Source organism: Triticum urartu, chromosome 5, assembly GCF_003073215.2.
Source record: "Triticum urartu cultivar G1812 chromosome 5, Tu2.1, whole genome shotgun sequence".
In the NCBI taxonomy this organism is placed as follows: Eukaryota; Viridiplantae; Streptophyta; class Magnoliopsida; order Poales; family Poaceae; genus Triticum; species Triticum urartu.
This window is the reverse complement of record NC_053026.1, coordinates 337473254-337491820: the sequence shown is the minus strand read 5'-3', so window position 1 is coordinate 337491820 and position 18567 is coordinate 337473254. Positions and strand designations below refer to the sequence as shown.

Genomic DNA, 18567 nt, shown 5'->3' with positions numbered 1-18567 from the left:
TGGGCATGACCGGCCAACCTGGCCACCGACATAGGACACAAAGCTGTAAAGAAGAAAGGCATTCGCCGAGGAGTCGCAAGCGTCATCGTCATCACCGATTGCCTCGAACGAGCGACTCCGACTTCACCATAGAGCTCCAACCTCGAAGCCAACCCGTAAACAGCTGCATAGAAGCCACGACGGCACATGCCACCGGATGGCCACACGCGCAAGCAACCGACAGCTCTGATTTCGACGACGAGCCTCACCAGGGAAATATGCAGGACTTGCGCCGACCGTGTCATAAGAGCACCTCGGACACGCCGGAAAGAACCGACTACCAAGTCCACGCCGCGACCCGAGCTCCTCTCGACGCCATCATCGTTGCCAAACAGAAACCAGCGCCCCGCCTCAGCAATCCACACGGCGAAGATGCCGCCATCCACGACGAAGATGCCACCATCCACCAGTCTCCCAGTTATAGCCGGCTTCGAGACGATGCCCCCAAGGAGGAGAAAGACGCGATTTTGGTGATGAACCATCTCAATCTCAAGGAAATTTGCATTTTCTCTACGCACATGCAACGCTGGCTGGAAAATTCAGCTTAATTTTTTAATAGACTGCAATATTTGTGAACTTAAAACGAGAACTACACACTCTTCTGTAAGCACGTCGCAGTTTTTGGTATTCCCTTCATTGACCTAAAGATCTCCCCTTTTTTGGTATCTGCACAGCCAAGAATAATTTTTGGCTAACCATTTTATTGCTTTGCTTTGATCATGGGAAGGATGAGAATGGAGGAAGGATGAGACTCGGGTCCGGGATTTATGGTCGGTTCCGTTGTGGCGTCGTTCGATCATCTTGGCTTGACCTTCTGCTGAGGACAACGACGATGGCACCGTGGACCACCACTTCGCCAGCATTGCCGCTTGTTGCGGCTGTGGCTGCTCGCGTTCGCCGGCACTACTGCGCCAGCACTACCGCCTGCTGCTGCTGCTCGCGTTCGTCGGCACCACACCTGCTATGGTTGTTGCTCCCCTCGTCCTCGGTGGCCCCACCGGAACACGGGAGGAGGTGAGGCGAGGTGTCGGCCTCCATCATCCCACGGCGGTGCCGGCGCTTGTTGCCGGTCTGCCTCTCTCGCTCCAGATCGGGAACCTGGGAGGAAACGAGGAGATGAGGAGAGGTGGCGGCCGAGAGGGGATGCACCGCAGCGGATGTGGCCGCTACCGAGAGGGCACGCGGGAGGTGGAGATGAGCAGCGGGGTGGAGGAGGCCTTGATGACGGCAAGCGATTGGGTGGGAAGAGGAAACGAGAAGCTAGAGGAGAAAGCCGCGTCGCCTTTTTCTTGTACTACTCGTCCGTCTAAGGTTGTATACTTTTCTCACGCACAACTAAAGAAAAACCATCCTGTTCTCTTGACCCCACACATAGCGAGCCCCATTTGTCATCCACCTGTGAAGCAGCTAAGAATGTGAAAGAAAACCAACGGTGAACCAGCTGCAAGCAGCCAAAACGCAGCAACAGTAAATAGATCGTTCGATCCAACGAGCGCAGCACACCCGGTTGCTCCAGAAATGACGGATAGCCTAGCATCCTTTATAGGTTGCATAGCGCCCGCAAGTACAGGGGCACACATCTGCACTCAAGCAACATACTAAAAAATATGCCACGTATACACAAAGTAGATTATGTCAGCGCCATGCAAACCTATCCTGATATTTCAAAAATGTATTACTTTCAAGCTCACCGGTCAAATCAAAATCCGCCTTCATTATCTGAAAATGAGTTCTTCAAAATTAGATCCCATATGGGCATGTTTCAATAAATATTTTCAAAACACAATTTTACACTAGAAAAGCAAGTTTATGGTACGAACTTGCTTTTTGTAGCACATACCAATAAGTTGCTTCTTTTTTGTGTAAAACTAAATCCTAATAATGCTATATTTTTGTGTGTATATATATGTTTCTCATCACACGGCCTTCAAAGTTAGAATCAAAGTGGACATATTTCAATTGATATATATGAAAAAGCAAGTTCCACAATTAAAAATGTTATTATAGTACTTTAAAACTTCAGCCGTGTATCTTTCAAAACACAAATTAGCGTGGCCAAAGGTAACATATAAGCAAAATATTGCTTGAATGATATGCAAGCAACAATTTTTCAGGAATATGTTTTTCTCCATCAAATAATGTAAAACAAATCATTGGCTTTTGTTGTGATAGAAAACCGATCTGTGCTAGAAAAGCACATTGCTACCATAAAGTTGATTTTCAAAAATAACATGCCCATACGAGAACTAGTTTCAAAGAAGTCCACATAGTGAAAGCAGATTATTTTTTTCGCTGGTTGGTTTGAAAGTACTCCCTCCACTTTGAACTAAAACCATGTTAGGTATTCCCTAATAGAGGTAGTAATACATTTTAAAATTTCAAAATAGGCATGACGTTGACTTCATCCATTTGGCTCCATATGATTTGCCACTGATTTTGACATGTGGCGCATGTACTCAAAAGTGCCCTGAGTATTAACCGGTGGCACCGTCTTTCAGGAAAACATGATTCAACACCACATTACAACAATAATGCCAGAATTCAAATGTATTGCCACTACAGTAGCCTGTTATTTTACTTATGCCAGATACAGTAGTAGAATATATTCAGTTAAGTACACTTTCTGTGTCGAACCGACTGGCAGAGTCAAATTGTTTCTTTGCATCAGGAAACTAAGCTGCCAAACTTTTCAAAGCTATCTCATAGACATTTTCAGAGAGTCCATTGGCTGAGATGATCATCTCCAGCTGGGCCTGTAGAAGAAAGTAGCGTTTAGAGTACCTGTTTATGCAATACAAGCAACCCATTGCGATTTAAATGCAGAGAGTTAGGACTTTTAGACAGACCTTAGCAAGAGCTTGTCTGGTCTCATCATATCTCCTCCATCGAGAGAACGCTGAAACCATGCGGGATGCCACCTACATTGTTTAATGTAACAAATGTAATCAAAACCAGTTGAAACACAAAATGGAAGCAAGGTGTTTATTCATTTAGCAATTACAGTTAAGGAAACCTGAGGATTTATTTTGTCGAGCTGTAAGACAACTTCACCCAAGAACTTGTAGCCAGAACCATCTTTCGCATGAAAACTCACAGGTGACCCACAAAATCCTCCAATTAAAGAGTATACCTAAGCCAGAAGCAAATCTTCAAAACTCTAGACCAATTTAAATGCCAAAAACGTCCAGCTAACACCATGTACCTTGTTCGGATTCCGCATATCAAAAGCAGGATGAGCCAGTAACTTTTGAACATTGGCTACATTTCCAGGAATGTCCGAGGTAGCTTGAAGAGCAAACCACTTGCTTACAACCTATTGGAACACAAGCAAGTATAAGCTCCCATGTAACAGAAATTACTCTTCACTTAGGTGGTACAATAAAATAATTTGGCAAGAATTAATTATGTACATGCAGTAACTATCTTACCAAATAATCTTGCTGCCATTTGTTATAGAAGTCCAAAAGGGCATCCTCACGGACTTGACCTGGATTTTGAGACAATGCTGCTAATGCAGCAAACTGCTCGGTCATGTTAGTAGCACACTTGTATTCATTTAATGCAAGTTCAGTGACATCTGGCTCATTCAGGGATGCAAGATAAGCTGCAAACATCACCCAGGAATATATTAAGATACGCTGCCTGAAACCTTCCCATTTTGGAGCAGAACTTACAAAAATAAGAACATACCAAGACATGTATTTTTCAACGCACGGCGAGCCACGCTATCATGGTTAAATGCATAAGCTTCAGAGCTTCTGTTGCTTGTTACCTATGACGAACAAATAATGAGGGAATGAGGACAAAATTGCAACAGCCTACTGGCTAGTAACAAAAACAAGATTAAAACTACTTCACTGGTTTGTTATCAAATGCCCAAATAATGACCCCCCACTCATAGTGATTTACTGAATAGTATAGTCTAGATCTTCACTCAATATTGCCTAAAAACCAGTTACTAAAATAGAGCACATTGCCACAAATTTCAGACAACTTTAAAATGTTGCCTGATGTCACTTACAGCTGCGAGAAGATCGTCCTTGAGTTGAAAGGCGAGTTCTTTCTTAATAAAGGTCCGGACAGCATGAACTGCATCGGGATCTGCAATTGACATCATATCCATAATCTCACCTTGACCAGGCAGAGTTATTGCTTTTGCAATGAATTCCTGTAGGAACTCAGATTAGCCCTTTATAACTATAAATTTTGCAGTCATAAATCACAACTGGGGCAGAACAATAATTACTTTATCCAAGCTTGTGCTTCGCAGGATTGCTCTAAGTCCATCAACAAATTTTGTATTTAGGGCCAGTGTTTTCTGTTGTTGGAAGTCAGCCACAAGACTGAACATCAATTTGCGTGCCAATATTTGACCTGCTTCCCATCTATGGAATACAAGAATTGTTATATTCAACTCTGCATTGTTATATTCAACTCCACATTAAAATATTTAACAAGTAAACAAGAAGAAACCTGTTAAATTCATCTGAATCATTGGCAAGTAAGAAATATAAGTCACTCTCAGTCAGATCAGAATCAAGACGGATGGGAGCACTGTATCCCCTCAACAAGGAAGGAACTGGTCTCTCAGGCACATTATTGAATATAAACTCTTCCTCATTCTGAAAGATCAAAGCATATCTCATTCAGCGACTTTAAAAATCAGACAAGAATGTGAATAAACAATTGAATATCTATTGCACATATAGAGAAGGCTGATAAGCTGATGAAAGATAAATTACTTGATTTTTGTTCAAATCTGAATTCCTACAGACATTAAGATCCAGCAAAAATGACTTTCGAATGTACAGAAGACTAATGCAGAAGATACAAGACTGAATGAAGAATGGAGAATACTGCAGCTGAACTGCACGGGATGCTACTATAGATGGTAGTTACAAGCACAGACCAAGTTACAGCTTTGCTTGTTCAAAAAGAAAAAAGGCTTGCCATTGGCGTTTAAGAGAACCTTTTTGCAGGAAGACTAATAATTGTGTACCTTCTTAAACTGAAGCACTGTGGTGAAGATTGGATGACCATCATTAGAGAGTGTTTGGACCCTTCCGTCACTGTAGATGGAAGTCAGGGGCATATCTTTTCCGGTCGAATCAACAAGTCCAACAGCAACAGGTATGAACATTGGCTCTTTCATCGGTTGGCCAGGGGTAGGGGGCACTTCTTGACTAAAAGATTAAAAGAAGGAAGATGAATTTAGCAACCCTCCCAAAAATAAGCTACAAAGAGCTGAATAACAGGGCACACAAAATTACTTTCTGTTAGAATTGACGGAAGGAAAACGGAAATAGAGTAAAATGGAAGAATAATCTCAACGTAGATTATTTTATCAAGTTTGGTAGAGGTAGATAAAAAATGGAGAATGTGAAAGCTTACCTTAATTTCAAAGAGAATGCCTGGGAACCTTCATCATATGATGAAGTTACCTTTACAGTAGGTGTACCTGCTTGAGAGTACCTATTGGATGGATCTTTCGAAATCAGATCGTGCATGCAACAGGTAAAATGATTGACATGTATTACCATTGTAAAAAGTTCGGCAAGTGTGCATTATTTGCATCACACATGGCTGCGTAAAAGTCTTCACAAGTCACGGCTTGTCCATCATGCCTTTGGAAGTAAAGATCCATGCCCTGCAACAGAAGACGATCTGGTAAATAAGCCGCATGAATATATAACAAATATTCAACAGCTGAAGAGGAGAGACACCCCATGGCATGCATAATATGTAGCAGATTCACATCACAGATATGTCCTGCATATTAGGTGCCTCCTTTTTGGCCAAAATAGAAGAGTAGGAAATAATTGAGTGCCCACTGATTTTTCATAATTAAGAAATAGTACAATTGTGTAAAAGAAGGACATGACCAAAACACAGTTACCACACTTGACTTTTACCTTTCGAAACCCTGAAGCTCCAAACATTGTCTTGTACATCCTGACGACTTCAGCACCCTACAAGAAGTGCATATCCATTTGTTACATCCTACAGTTATTGTCTAAGTCACATGAGATGACAAGCTAAACCCAATACCTTTTCGTAAACCTGTGCGGAAATTCCATAACCATCAGATGATGAGGTAAAAAGCAGCAAAAGAGAATGTCAGAAGATTTCCATTGCAAAGCTTAGCTAATACAAAACAGAACAGGGAAAAAGCATACCGTGACTGACCATGTCATCCACATTCAAGGTCACCAAAGAATGTTCATCAGAAAAGTTTCAGGGTTTTATCAGGGATTGGAAGTAATTAGTTAACATTGTTGTACACCCTATTAAGTGCATAATATTTCAGAAAAAGCAACTGACCGGTATAGAAGTTGTCCATCTGGAAATCAAATTCAAAAAAATAATTATACCACAGATACTTATGGTACTTGTACGTTTAGCAGTAATTAAAATCAAACAACTGAGACTTAAGTATGATTACCTTGATATATGAAAGGGGGCGAATAGGATGTGCCATAGGCCCAGCATCCTGGATATCAAGGAATAAGCAATGATTAAAGAACAGAAGAAACCTTGTGGCTGGAAGTTCATTGCAGGATCTACATCCGACTAATGAGAAATGTAGTAACACAGAATGCACATGTAAAGAACCTGAGGGAATTGATAGGATCTAAGTTTAGAGACATCAGCTATGCGCTTTACTGTGCGACAGCCAAGATCTGATGAGAATTCCTGCACAACATCCTTAATTAGTTTAGAAAAAATAAAAGCAAATTTACATTACATAACATTATGATCTACTGCATGAATACCTGATCCCTGAAGACAGTTAGTCCTTCTTTCAATGTTAGTTGGAACCAATCACGGCAAGTCACTCTGCAATTAGATAGGCACAAAGAGATTATTTCCAGTCTAGACTAATCATGCATATGGCCGCATCAGGAAAAAACATAGTTGCTTCAATATGCTTTCCCTTTCAAGGTTCAAAATGTTTCGAAGTGGAATAGCTGAAAACCCTAGTAAAGATGCGATCAGCAACAGGCCAACCAGACCCTTTATCTTCTAAGAAAGCAAAAACAATAAAAGATACATCCAGTATGGTGTGTTGTTGAGATAACTACCTATTCCCAGTCCAGTTGTGGAAATACTGCAGAAATACATGCAGCCAAGATCAGAAGTATAACCAAATTCAATAAAAATATCAAAATTATGTGGCCATAACAAATACATATTGGAAAAGAAAAACTGAAACTTCTATGTGATATACCTCATGTCCAATGACACCCAAAATTGCAGCATAATCACCATCAGTGGCAGCTTCTGGTGATGCTAGCACAAGTCTAGATTGAAATACCTGTTCGTTGATAAACAGAACATCATCAAATTTTTGTCTGCAAATATATTTTCTAAGCAGAGGCAAATTCTTACGTTCAAGCTCTTGTTTTCCATTGCTCCCCTGCGAATAATACAAAGTTGTTTTATCAGGGCAAGGCAATGCCATTAAAAAAAATCATAATACCACCATTTTTGGGCAGAATGCCGATGCAAATAGGAAACAAACTTACATATTGAAATCAGGAACAACAACAATGTTGAACAAATCAAGATCATATTCAAGACCAAAAACCTGGAACAACACAGAGGTGGAATTAGATTAATTATCTGATTAGTAATTATGTCACTTATTCTGCTAAATAATTGTAGCAAAATAACCAAGACAAATCAGTCTAGTAGACCAACCTCCTCATCCCATTTCATAGCTTCTTTAAGAGAATACATAGCATGTGATGTTTTTGGCAAATCTTGAGCAGGAGTCCAAATTCGAAGTGTAACTTTGCGGCCAGAACATGTAACAAATGAGTCCTCCCGGCACTCCAACTGACCAGCAACTAGCGCAAACAAGTAGCATGGTTTCTTGAATGGGTCCTCCCATAGTGCGTAATGCTTTCCACCCTATAGTTCAAAAAAAAAGCATGTGGTTGAGCACATCGGTGTGGTCGCTCTGACAATTGCACATGAAAGCAGTGTACCTCAAGATCACCCTGTTCGATAAGATTGCCGTTAGACAACAACACCGGATACAGAGTTTTATCACCTTCAATACGACAAGTATATTTTGCCATCACGTCCGGGCGATCCTGTGATAGCATTTAATATTTGCAAATGTAAGTCATCTCATCACCAGAAAAAAAAGGTAAAACATAATCTTTGATGGACAGAAAAACGAGATTGATTAGTTTCATGCATATGCATACTCCTACAACAGAGAAAATCATCACGGTTACCTATTGAGCATAATTTCCAAAATGGCAAACCTACCTGAAAGTAGGTAATTTTCCGGAATCCTTCTGCTTCACATTGGGTGCAAAAATTACCAGTCGACCTGTACAGACCCTGTAAGCTTATAACAAATCAGAACAGAATACAAGAGATCTTAATTCCAAGAAGTAATAAAGTTTGTGCCCCTCCCAGTGGTTTGTACCTCCAAAGATGTGTTGAGCTGAGGATAAATCTCCGTAACAATTTCCATGTTGAATACACCAGCAGGTGGTGTCAAAATCGTCAGATGGCGTGGATCAACTGTATACTTGTCACTCTAGTGTTCAGAGTATACACAAGTCAGATAATTAGCATACTTACATTACATCCAAAAGATGCAGGAACTTCTGCATGAATACACTTATGAACCACACTGGGCTTCAAATAATTAGACACACAGATATTGGGATAAAAACAGATGTTTGCTACTACTCAGTGTGGAGTCGCAATTACAGGTGTACATGTAATAGCTAGGTGGAAAGTATAGCCTGAAGAATGCAGTATGAATGCCCAGTGGGACTGCTTATTCTCTTGGCCACTGATAAAATCTACTACAGCTAATAGATGGGCTTCTTTCTCTGTCTGTCATGTACATGCATGTGCTTTGTCCAACTACTTCTGTTCCAAATAAGAACATTGCGTGTAAACTGCGTCTAATATTTAACCGTGAACAAAGGTTTCGACCACCCTAGAATAATTTCACCTTATTCCCAACTTATTTCTCAAAATCATGAACTTATGTGGATCATGTGAGCACATGCACACGCGACATCATGCTACATGGCAAAAGTAGATCACATGAAGTACCTTCAGCTCTGTGCCATTGATTTTGATTGATAACAGCTTCAGATCACATCCATGAAGAGCGAGTGGAGATGAGGTGCCTGCTACAAAGAGTTTGTGATGAGGTCCAGAACCTCATTTTGAACGTCTCAAACTGAGAAAAATAATAGATGAACAAACAAATATACAAGAAAGTCCTGAAGCATCTAACTAGAAAACTAATGACATGTTTCAAAAGGTACAACACTGCTATGATTCTCTAACTAAAGTACAGCTCCCAGGATGAATCTTCACCTTCATTGCCTGGAGATACAGCTATTTTAGAAGTAACCATGGTCTTTTCATCACCAAGTTGAAATTCTAAATCCACCTGCAGAATAATTTTGTAACAGTAAGAAGTTAGAAGTACTGTACAGATAGAAAATAGCAAAATCTATGGCTAATTTACAGGGGAAGTATAATTTTGACTTGAATTTATTTTATCATGCAGCCAGCACACAACTCCGCTTATGTTGTCTCAACATAGCTGGTCCCAAGCCCGGGTAAAGGAGGAGGGTTGTGATAGGCTTGGAGAGACAACATGAAAACTCAGCCACTCTTATGGTGATGAAACCTAGAAGATTTTTGTTGGGGCGTAACCCTTTCAGCGACGCGCCACATCGACACCCCGTTGTACTGGAAAATGAGAAAGGGTCTTCGCATTTGACTCGACGAGTGTGAAGGGTGAGGAAGCTAGCCGAGCCTAGGAGGATCTGCTTAGGTAGCTGGAACATAGGGTCCCTGACAGGTAGGTTTCAGGAGCTAGTTGATACAGCTGGGAGGTGTGGATATTCTTTGCGTCCAAGAAACCAAATGGAGGGGACAAAAGGCGAAGGAGGTGGAGGATTCCAGCTTCAAGTAGTGGTACACGGGGACGACTGCAAACAGAAATGGAGTAGGCGTCTCGCTCAACAAGAGCCTCAAGTATGGAGTGGTAGACGTCAAAAGACATGGGGGGCGGATTATCCTGGTCAAGCTGGTAGTTGGGGACTTAGGCTCCATTTGGAAGCTCTCTAGAAGATGGCTTCCTAAACTTGCTCCGAGAAGCCAGCCGAACGGCTCTGCTCCGAGGAGCCGGCTCCGTGTAGACAGAGAATACGTAGTGCAATTTTGACAGAGATGAGGAGCAGCGCCAGACCAGCTTCGCGAAATAGAGAAGCGGGAGTTGGTCAAAATTACATGGGAATGCCCTTCCAAAGTGTACCTTGCGTACCGTTTCGATCGCTTCAAGCTGGCCCTCGACACATGGAAGGCAGGAGTTGATTGAAATTACATTCCACTACCCTTCCGAAGTGAGCCTCACGTACCGTTTCGGCCACTAGAACCTGCTTCCTCCACCGAACTGGGCCAATATGACTGGCCCAAACCACGGCCGAACAGGCTTTAGCCTGATTTCCTGGGCTACCAGTCCATGCGTACGTAAGGAATTGAGCACGTACAGCCGAACGAGTCGATGCTCCACCAAGAAGCTAGAAGCCAGCTAGAAGCGGGGAAGCCAGCTATTTCAGGAAGCCGGTGGAGATCCGAACAGGGCCTTAGTTCTCAATGTTATCAGCGCGCATGCCTCGCAAGTAGGCCACAATGAGAACACCAAGAGGGAGTTCTGGTTAAGAGTGTACCGATTAGCGAGAAGCTCTTCATAGGAGACCTCAATGGCCACGTGGATACATCTAACACAGGTTTTGAAGGGGTGCATGGAGGCTTTGGTTATGGCATTAGGAATCAAGGAGAAGAAGATGTCTTAAGCTTTGCTCTAGTCTACGACATGATCATAGCTAACACCCCTCTTTCAAAAGAGAGAATCACATTAGTGACTTTTAGTAGTGGTCAGCACTCTAGCTAGATTGATTTCATCCTCTCAAGAAGAGATGACAGGCGTGCGTGTCTAGATTGTAGGGTGATACTTGGAGAGAGTGTTGTCCCTCAGCATAAGCTAGTGGTGGCTGACTTCCGCTTTCGGATTCATGTCCAGCGGGATAAGCGTGCCAAAGTCGCTAGAACGAAGTGGTGGAAGCTCAAGGGGGGGGGGGGGGGGGGGGGGGGGGGGGGGGGGAGCTCAGGCATTCAAGGAGAGGGTCATTAAGGAGGGCCCTTTGGAGGAAGGAGGCGATGCAAACAATATGTGGATGAAGATGGTGACTTGCATTCGTAAGGTGGCCTCAGAGGAGTTTGGAGTGTCCACGGTCAGTAAAAGAGAAGCTAACGATACCTGGTAGTGGAATGATGATGTCCACAAGGCTATTAAGGAGAAGAAAGATTGTTTTAGACGCCTCTACCTAGATAAGAGTGCAGACAACTTAGCAAAGTACAAGATGGCAAAGAAGGCCGCAAAGCGAGCTGTGAGTGAAGCAAGGGGTCGGGCGTATGAGGACCTCTTCCAGCGGTTAGACATGAAGGAAGGCAAAAGGGACATTTATAAGATAACCAAGATCCGAGAGAGGAAGACGAGGGATGTTAACCAAGTCAAATGCATCAAGTATGGAGCAGACCAGCTCCTAGTAAAGGACGAGGAGATTAAGCATAGATGACGGGAGTACTTCGACAAGTTGTTCAATGGGGAGAATGAGAGTTCTACCATTGAACTGGATGACTCCTTTGATGATACCAGCAGGCGTTTTGTGTGGCCAATCCAGGAGTCGGTGGTCAAGAAGGCTTTAAAAATGATGAAAGGAGGCAAGGTGATGGTCCTTGATTGTATCCCCATTGAGGTGTGGAGAGGCCTCGGAGACATAGGTATAGTATGGCTAACTAAGCTTGTCAACCTCATCTTTTGGGCAAACAAGATGCCAGAATAATGGAGACGAAGTATATTAGTACCAATCTTCAAGAAAAAAGGGGATGTTTAGAGTTGTACTAAGTACCGCGGAACTAAGATGATGAGCCATACAATGAAGCTATGGGAGAGAGTCATTGAGCATCGCTTAAGCATTATGAGGACATCACTAACAAAGTTACACCCACACCCCTACTGCTACATATACTGGACCAATTACTAGAGCTCGCGCACGCCAATTAAATTACCAGGTACTTCCGTTTCTTGGTAATGATTCTAATGTTCATGAGAATATGATGCTGCCTAAATTGGATACATTTGTTTTGCTTATAAATGAAGGGCCAAGCATGGACAAGAACGATGAACATTGGAGCATGATCAAGCATGGAGAAGATGGCGCGTGCAAGGGGAGCAAGAACAGAGTTTCTGGTGAAGTTTTCAGCACTTCGGAGCCACCATGATGATGCACAAGGACATGGACGAAATATACAAGATGTCTTTTCATAAATTTCGTCCATAGCTTAATATAGGTGTTGCACCACCTTATTCTTGGGCCAGGCCCACTTAATTTTGAAATACTACTTATAGGCTATTTTTTTTAATCTGTATTGTAGGGGAAACGACTCAGGAGGTGTTTTAGTCCCACCTTGCCAAGGGGGGACGAAATCCACCCTCTTTCCCCCTACAAATACAGCCCGTAAGGCGCCGTTTAGACTTTGGGTTTTGTTTAGATTAAGTTCGCCATAGCTGCAACTCGCATACTTCGCTTGTGTTCAACAACCAGATAAAGACATCACAGAACCCCATTTGTTTAACAAAGCTTTCCTCTTATATTCGTAGTATCCAGATTGCAATCTTAGTTTCTTGCTTGTTCTTCGTATGCGCGCAAGAAATAGACCTTCGTGGTCAGGTTGATCGTGCTCCGGCGTGGTTAATAACCTCTCAAAGTTGGTTTAGCGATTGCTAAGGCGCGACGTCCTCACGCGTTCTTAGTAGAATCGTCAAAGTCTACTCCACCAAAAACGATAGCCACCATCTCATCGAAAGATGGGACACCTTTGCCCCTATCAAAGTATAACAAGCGTGACCAAAAATCATTTTGGTTTCATGCCTGGGAGGTCGACCATGGAAGCCATTTTCTTGGTACGACAACACATGGAGAGATGCATTGAGCAAAAGGACCTACATATGGTGTTCATTGACTTAGAGAAGGCCTACGATAAGATACCACGGAATGTCATGTGGTGGGCCTTGGAGAAACACAAAGTCCCAGCAAAGTACATTACCCTCATCAAGGACATGTATGATAATGTTGTGACAAGTGTTTGAACAAGTGATGGCGACATTGATGACTTCCCGATTAAAATACGACTGCACCAGGGGTCAGCTTTGAGCCCTTATCTTTTTGCTCTGGTGATGGATGAGGTCACAACGGATATATAAGGAGATATACCATGGTGTATGCCCTTCGCAAATGATGTGGTGCTAGTCGATGATAGTCGGACGGGGTCAATAAGAAGTTAGAGCTATGGAGAGAAACCTTGAAATCCAAAGGTTTTAGACTTAGTAGAACTAAAACCGAGTACACAAGGTGCGGTTTCAGTACTACTAGGCACGAGGAGGAGGTTAACCTTGATGGGCAGGTGGTGCCTCAGAAGGACACATTTAGATATTTGGGGTCTATGCTGCTGAAGGATGGGGATATCGATGAAGATGTGAACCATGGAATCAAAGCCGGATGGATGAAGTGGCGCCAAGCTTCTGGCAATCTCTGTGACAAGAGAGTGCCACAAAAGCTAAAAGGCAAGTTCTATAGGACAGCGGTTCGACCCGCAATGTTGTATGACGCTGAGTGTTGGCTGACTAAAGGGTGACATGTTCAACAGTTAGGTGTGGTGGAGATGTGCATGTTGAGATGGACGGCGGTTCGACCCGCAATGTTGGATGGCGCTGAGTGTTGGCCGTCTAAAAGGCGACATGTTCGACACTTAGGTGTGGCAGAGATGCGCATGTTGAGATGGATGTGTGGCCACACAAGGAAGGATCGAGTCCGGAATGATGATATACGAGAGAGCTAGGGTAGCGTTGACTGAAGAGAAGCTTGTCCAACATCGTCTGAGATGGTTTGGGCATATTCAGTGCAGGCATGTAGAAGCGTCAGTGCATAGCGGACAGCTAAAGCGTGCCGATAAGGTCAAGAGAGGTTGCGGTAGACCAAACTTGACATGGGAGGAGTCGCGAAGAGAGATCTGAAGGACTGGTGTATCGACTAAGAACTAGCCATGGACAGGGGTGCGTGGAAGATTGCTATCCATGTGCCAGAACCATGAGTTAGTTGCGAGATCTTATGGGTCTCACATCTACCCTACCCCAACTTGTTTGGGACTAAAGGCTTTGTTGTTGTGGTGGTGGTGCAGACAGCACACAAGCACTGCAATTGCATCGCTATAGTGCACCGCAAACCCAGATAAACTCTACACACCAGCATTTCTTCCTAGTAAAATTTGTGAACTGCTACAGAAACAACCCATATGCCATAGCAGTTGAAAATATCCAAGAATGGAAGCGCATATACTGAAAGCTGTGCGCTGTATATGCTTGAAAAAGAAAGCTGAGTTACCGTGTCAAACAAGTAGTCAGGTTTTTTGTAGTCTTTCAAGAATATCTCCTTTGGATGGTCCATCTCTGGTTCTTCAGTTGCAGCAGGAGATGGCCCTGTTGCAATCAAACAAGCTGTCCTCTTGCTGACAAACTTTGAACTCTGAAATACAAAAGAAAATAATAAGAACACGGAATATACATGTATGCCACATGAAATTAAGTAAGAAATGTGCCATTTGGACGCACTTGCCAGAAAGTACATATTATTTAATTCATAAAATTCTTTTTAGTTGCATAAAACGCAACACTTTATTGCCAGCCCAATTAACACAACATTGAGGAAACACATACGCAATGTTTAACAAAGGATGGTAATGATGTATGGAAGATAAAACTAACATGTAACGACAACAAAGGATTGGACCTTGTTCCTGTCCAGTGTGAACCCTGCAACAATGCACACCATAATCTATAAGCAACGCAAAGTAAAGGCATGCAACAAGGCCAAAACTGAAAGGGGGTAACAATGTGCAATAAATATATATCATTATCATGAAACCACAAGATTACAAGAGGGGCCGCACCTCCTTTGTTAGATTAGCGAGGCAGCCAGAGTACTTATTCCCTGGGGAACCTCTCTTTGAAGAGGAGTAAGGCAATCTTTGATACTGGCAGAAAAAAAAGGAGGAAAGTAGTCAAGAAAGGCCCAGTAGATCACTCAATGGCAGTATGCTAGAGAACGGCCCCACAATACATAAATATGAGCTCTGCCAATCTAGTACTCCCTCCTAACCAAAATAGTAAGTTCTAGGATTATCTTCAGTCAAACTTATTTACGTTTGACCAAGTCTATACAAAGATCTACAATATCAAATTTACATAATATGGAAATATATTTCATAATGAATCTAATGGAGCAAATTTTCTGTTGTGGATGTTGATATACTTTTATATAGAAGACTTGGCCGAACTTAATGAAGTTTGACTTAGGAGAAACCTTAAACTTCAATTATTTTGAAACAGAGGAAGTACAAATCTATGTCAGATGCGCAAATAAATGAAGAATCCCATCAAACCAGCACAAAAGGAGTAATTTAACTTGAAATTACACTGTCGGTAGCAATTCCAACATTGAAACATTAGGTGTTTGTAAACTCTAGAAGGGAAACTAGCTACAATTTGCAGGAGAACACTGGAAGGAAACGAGTGAGTAGTTGAGGGAAAGTGGAATCACATGGAGAGGGGAGACCACGCCCAGAAACCCAGCCTTAACCAAACCGCAACCTTGGCACGCCGCGGCGGGCCTAATGAGACGACGAGCCATTCCGAATCCCAACACTCGAACTCAATTGGTGTTCAACCTTAACCCTATAGCAAACCATATCATAACATTAATGCTGTGTTTGGATGTCTGTATTCAAGGCCTCCGTATTGAATTGGTTTCAATTCCAATTCAGACAGGAAACTGTAATGGACATGAATACGAATTCGGTTGTTTGGGTGTTAATTGAATTGGCTCACAGAATCCTACTCAGGTTTCAATACGTAATCATGTTTGGATGTCATATGCATAGCAACATTAGTATATGCATCAAAACAGAAGTTGTATAATGTGTTACTATAATTGGATGATTATGTAGCAATGTTTTATCAAATATTCTAGAAATCCAAGGGGACATCATATAATATTGACGCAAAAAATAAAAAAAATAGTTTATACGCCAATAAAGTACAACACATGTAGTTTAAATAGGTCTTTCAAATTCCCAAGGAAAAGTAAGATCTGCACCAACATATAACTAGGGTTAGGAAACTTTCCAAAAAAAAACAAGGACTGTTACAATGCTAAGCAATTGCTTGCTGGGAGGATGAGGAGAGGCAGGGGATGAGACTTGAGTATATATGAACAAGAAAGATGAGTAGAGGCAGGGGAAGGGGGCGACTGGATCTGGTGGCTATGGACCAGAGGAGATTGGGACCCCGCAAGCAGAGGAGGAGGGACAAGGGAGCACGGGAGGGAAGATGGAGCAGGAGACGTACGCCGGAGGACGGGAATAGGAGCATGAGCGGCGGCGGACGGCTCGGGCAAGCCCATGGCGGCCACGGGCAGAAGAGAAGCAAGCAGGGGAGGAGGAGGGCCGGCTAGGGGGGCAACCGCAGGGGAGGAGGAGGAGGGCCGGCAGGGCGGACGGATCTGCCGAGTACGGGAGCAGGAGGACGGCCAGAGAGGGGACTTACCAGGGCGCCGCCGTCTCCTCTCTCGCTAAGACACGGTCGATTCAAATTAAACACCACGGGTAGTGAGATAGATCGACGGAAGCTCGATGGAGGAGAAACGATCCGTACCTCCTGATCAGGTTGTGGGTTCTGTTCCTCGGAGCCAGAGTGAGCAAGTAACCGGGGATACGGGCGATGGGGATAAGTAGAGAGGGGGGGGGGGGGGGGGGGGGGGCCGTTGTCTCAAGAAAATTGTAGAGGGGAGAGAAAGAGAGAGAGAGAGAGCGAATTGGAGGGGTAAGGGCAACTGGACGGACAAAAACGGTGGATGGACGCCGGCCCAACCCGCCCATGCAAATGGATGGACGCCGGCCCAATCCGCCCATGCAAATCGAAAATTCGTCCCCTACGCATTTCCGGTCCATATTTACGTTCGATTTGCATTATATAAAATGGACGAGCCCGCCCAACCCGCCCATGCAAATGGATGGACGCCGGCCCAACCCGCCGATGCATTCGTCTGCTCGTCATCCGTCTAGACGCATTTCTGGTCCATATTTACGTCCGACTTGCATTCACACGGATATAAAATGGACGAGCCGTGTGTCTGTTCAGTGTCCGCCTTAGACCCGTGTGACGGCCGCCCAACTACCCCACGTGGTCGTAGTCAATGTGTTCATCTACCCTGGGCCCACATGGCAGCGTCTGGAAGCCTCCAGAGCCCACGACCGGCCTCATCCACTTCTTCCATCCGTCCACATCTGGCCACCCTTACTCCCTCGACGGTGACAGCAAAACCCTAGCCTAGCCTAGCCAGCCCCGCGCGTTCGCCATGGGTTTCTTCAACAAGGGCAAGGGCAAGTGCATGTTCGACACAGGCGCTGGCTCATCCCGCGTGCCACCGTCATCAGACACCTTCGCGATGGTGCCGCGTGGGGAGAGGGGTCGCTGGCCACGGATCGGCTCTACATCCTGATGTCGTGGCACGATGTCAACCTCTCCCACGGTTGGCACCTTGACCCTCAACGCATCCCGGTGCTGGCGGTGTGCTGCATGCACATGAAGGAGGTGCGCAAGCATCATGCCCTCCTGATGCTAGAGCAGCGTCGCGACCCAGCGTAAGCGCTAGACTCCCCCAACTGGGAAGTCTAGTTCGCCACCGAGCATGACGTGTGACACCACGGCACCGTCCAGCTTGAGGACGGCTACATGTCGCTGCCCCCGTTGGTGGCACAGGAGGACGAGGCGGCGAAGGTGGCATACCAAACCGCACTGGAGGAGGTGCTCCAGTGCGCCCTAGTGGAGTCCCAGCGTGAGGAGGACGCGCGCTAGCCAGGCATGGAGGAGGCGCTGCAATTGTAGGCGGTCGAGGAATGTGATTACCCTCTGCCGTCGTCGCCTCTGCCTGAACCAGCCTCGGCCGCCCCCAAGGAGGAGCCCACGGAGGCCGAGCCGGGGAAGTAAGCCTGGACTGGCGGCCTGCGTGAGTGGGTGAACGCGCCGGCCATCTAGCTGGGCGCAATGTTGGAGTAGGAGGCTGCGTACCATGGTGGAGGCAGATCGTGCTGGCAGAGGAGCGGGCCAATGGCGAGCGCCGAATGCAGACCGAGCGCGGGGAGGAAGAACATCGTTCCCACTAGGCATGGGAGGAAGAGGAGGAGCGGCGGGAGAAGGAGAAGGAGGAGTGTGTGCGTCGCGCTGCAGCTTGATACGTCCATTTTGCATCATGTTTTCCTACTGTTATTTATAATGTTTAGATCAATATATCACTTTATGATGCAGTTATAATGTCTTTTCTCTCTTATTATGCAAGATATGCATGGAGAAGAAAAATG

General features: G+C 44.4%; 1 protein-coding gene across 2 annotated transcripts; it reads right to left on the bottom strand.

Moving 5' to 3' along the window:
* Nucleotides 1–2490: 2490 nt before the first annotated feature.
* Nucleotides 2491–16905, bottom strand: LOC125508901 (puromycin-sensitive aminopeptidase). Of its 2 annotated transcripts, none has more exons than XM_048673699.1 (34): nt 16754–16905; nt 15750–15883; nt 15100–15183; nt 14915–14962; nt 14535–14675; nt 9397–9472; nt 9127–9206; nt 8483–8596; nt 8320–8394; nt 8031–8138; nt 7741–7953; nt 7566–7627; nt 7429–7456; nt 7268–7354; nt 7122–7147; nt 6813–6876; nt 6652–6732; nt 6482–6529; nt 6361–6379; nt 6216–6220; nt 6088–6099; nt 5952–6008; nt 5577–5686; nt 5431–5511; nt 5039–5222; nt 4513–4661; nt 4286–4424; nt 4061–4207; nt 3730–3811; nt 3468–3643; nt 3242–3352; nt 3053–3169; nt 2886–2957; nt 2491–2792 (listed from the first exon to the last, which is right to left on the bottom strand). In XM_048673699.1, exons 2-34 carry the CDS (start codon nt 15837–15839, stop codon nt 2712–2714), a joined length of 2967 nt encoding a protein of 988 aa, XP_048529656.1. In that variant the 5' UTR covers nt 15840–15883; nt 16754–16905; the 3' UTR covers nt 2491–2711. The 2 variants fall into 2 exon arrangements, with proteins under 2 accessions (XP_048529656.1, XP_048529657.1); XM_048673700.1 differs by having other exon boundaries at nt 9127–9203.
* Nucleotides 16906–18567: the final 1662 nt, after the last annotated feature.